Genomic DNA, 2,236 nt, shown 5'->3' on the forward strand with positions numbered 1-2,236 from the left:
AATTTCATGGAGTTTACATTCTAATGGGAGTAGGATAGTGAATAAACATGTTAACATATAAATATATGTCAGGTTATGATAAGCACTGTGAAGAAAAATACTATAAGGGTATAGAAAGTAAGAAGGAGGAGATAGTATTGTAGCTAGAATGGTCAGGGAAAACATCTCTGATGAGGCATCATAAAAGTAGAGATTTGAATGAAGTGAGAGTGTAAGCCATGTGGATCTTTCTAGCCAATGGCAATAGTAAGTGCAAAGTTCCTGAGGCTGGAACATGCTTGGCATGTTTAAGGAACAATGAGGAGGCCAGTGTGGCTGCAGCAGAAATAGTGAAGTGTATAGATGAAGTCAGAGAGATAGCCAGACTTTTATTCTGAGTGAGATCAGAAGTTTTTGGAGGATTTGTAGCAGAGGAGTGACGTGGGCTCACTTAAGAATTACTCTGGATTCTGGGTTGAGAATAGACTGTGAGGAGCAAAGGTGAAAGTTAAAGAAAAAACGAAAAACCTTTGGAGCAAATAAGAGATGATGATGGTTTGGGTTATATAGACAGCAATGGAGGTGGTGAGAAATAGTCACAGTTTGACTACATTCTGAAGATAACACCCTGTGATTTGCTGATGGATTGAGGATGAAGTGTGGGAGGAAGAGGGTCAATGATGACTCCATGGTTTTGAGTCTGAATAACTGGAAGAATGGAGCTTTTGTTTACTAAGATAGAAAAGAGTGGGAGGAACAGATTTTAAGGTAAATATCAAGAGTTTGGGTTTTAGACATACTAAGTTTGAGGTGTCTATTAAAACTTCCCGGAGATGCCAATTTGATAATTGGACATATTAGCCTAGAGTTCAGGGAAGGAGGTGTGGCTGGAAATACAAATTTGGGGATGATAAGTGTATGGATGGCATGAAGGATGAGATCTCCCCTAAGAAGTGAAAATAGATAGAAAAGAGATCTGAGGACTGATCCTGAGCCCTCTAACAATTAGAAATCGAGTGGATGAAGAGAGACCAGCATGGAGAATGAGAAAAAAGCAGCCAGTAAGGTAGGAGGGAAAAAAGCCAAGAGGAAGTGGTATCCTGGAAGCCCAGTGAAGAATGTGTTTTGGGAAGGAGGGACTGATCAATGCTGCATCAAATGCCTCTTATAGAGAGAGAGTGAGCCAGGACTGAGAAGCAGTTATGGTATCTGGCAAAGCAGAGGCATTAGTGAACAGCTTCAAGGGATGCATGAGAATAAAAGCCTCATTGAGATGAGTTCAAGAAAAAATTGGAAGTGAGGCAATAGAGTTACCAAATATATTGAACACCTTCAAGGAGTTTTGCAGTAAAGGGGAGCAAGAGAAATGGAACTGTAGCTGGTGGGTGGTGGGGGTGGGGTCAAGGAGATCCTGATGAAAATGATCCAGTATAGGATCATTACCTGTTTTCTCAGTAAAATAAAGGAGGTCAGCACCTGAGAGTAAGGAGGGAAGAGAAGGTGTTGGAAGTTTGAAGAGAAAAGAGATGTGAAATAGTCATCTCAGAGGGCAGAAGTGTAAATTGACCAGAGTAATGCATTAGGAGAGCTCCACAGTACTAAGGGCCCAGTTACAATAGTGGTCATGAGTTTGAAGTGTGAAAGTTCAGAAGAGATGTATGTTGTTCTCCAGCCATGTTCCACTGCTCTGGTATAGGCTTGGCACATGTAGACAGTTGGATTTAACCAGAGTTGGGGTTTTGTCAGAGAGAAAGGGTCCAGGGAGTTGAGGGTGTATGCTAGGGAGTGGTTATTATGACCCTTGGATTCCAGGCTAGGTGTGGATGGAAGTGAGACATGCAGGAGTTGAAGGGCAGGTTCATCTCCCAGCCTGTTTCCTCCACAGATCTGTATGCCACAACCCATTTCAACGGTGACCCTGCTCTGCTGGCCAATGTAGAGCAACAATTATCCACCAGCCTTGGTGATTTAACACCAGCACATGGTTCTTTCCCAAACAACTCTGTCCTGGGAAACAGGACAACTCCTCTGCGGACACTGCTGTTGCCTCCTGGGACTTCAGAAGACAGAGAGATTTTGACCAAGAGGTCATTAAGCCCATCAAAGAGAGGATTCAAACGGAAGGACAATATCTTTGCCAGCCTGAATCCAAAGCATGGTTCCAGAGATGCTACAGGCAGTGAGGCAAGTGTTGGCTTGTTTGTGTTTGTGCAAGAAACATATCAGGTTCAAGACCAGTTCTGGTGGGGGGTGTTGG

At 43.1% G+C, this 2,236-nt stretch overlaps 1 protein-coding gene across 1 annotated transcript in view; it reads left to right on the plus strand.

The window, feature by feature from the left end:
* Positions 1-1,815: 1,815 nt before the first annotated feature.
* Positions 1,816-2,236, plus strand: part of LRRC36 (leucine rich repeat containing 36) — an 18,660-nt gene continuing 18,239 nt past the window's right edge. The window contains exons 1-2 of the mRNA XM_012660456.1: positions 1,816-1,914; positions 1,998-2,158. Of these exons, the coding sequence (XP_012515910.1) occupies positions 1,816-1,914; positions 1,998-2,158 (260 nt within the window). The remainder of the gene's footprint in view (positions 1,915-1,997; positions 2,159-2,236) is intronic.

The sequence above is a fragment of the Propithecus coquereli genome, unplaced genomic scaffold (assembly GCF_000956105.1).
Source record: "Propithecus coquereli isolate 6110/MARCELLA unplaced genomic scaffold, Pcoq_1.0 Scaffold67, whole genome shotgun sequence".
In the NCBI taxonomy this organism is placed as follows: Eukaryota; Metazoa; Chordata; class Mammalia; order Primates; family Indriidae; genus Propithecus; species Propithecus coquereli.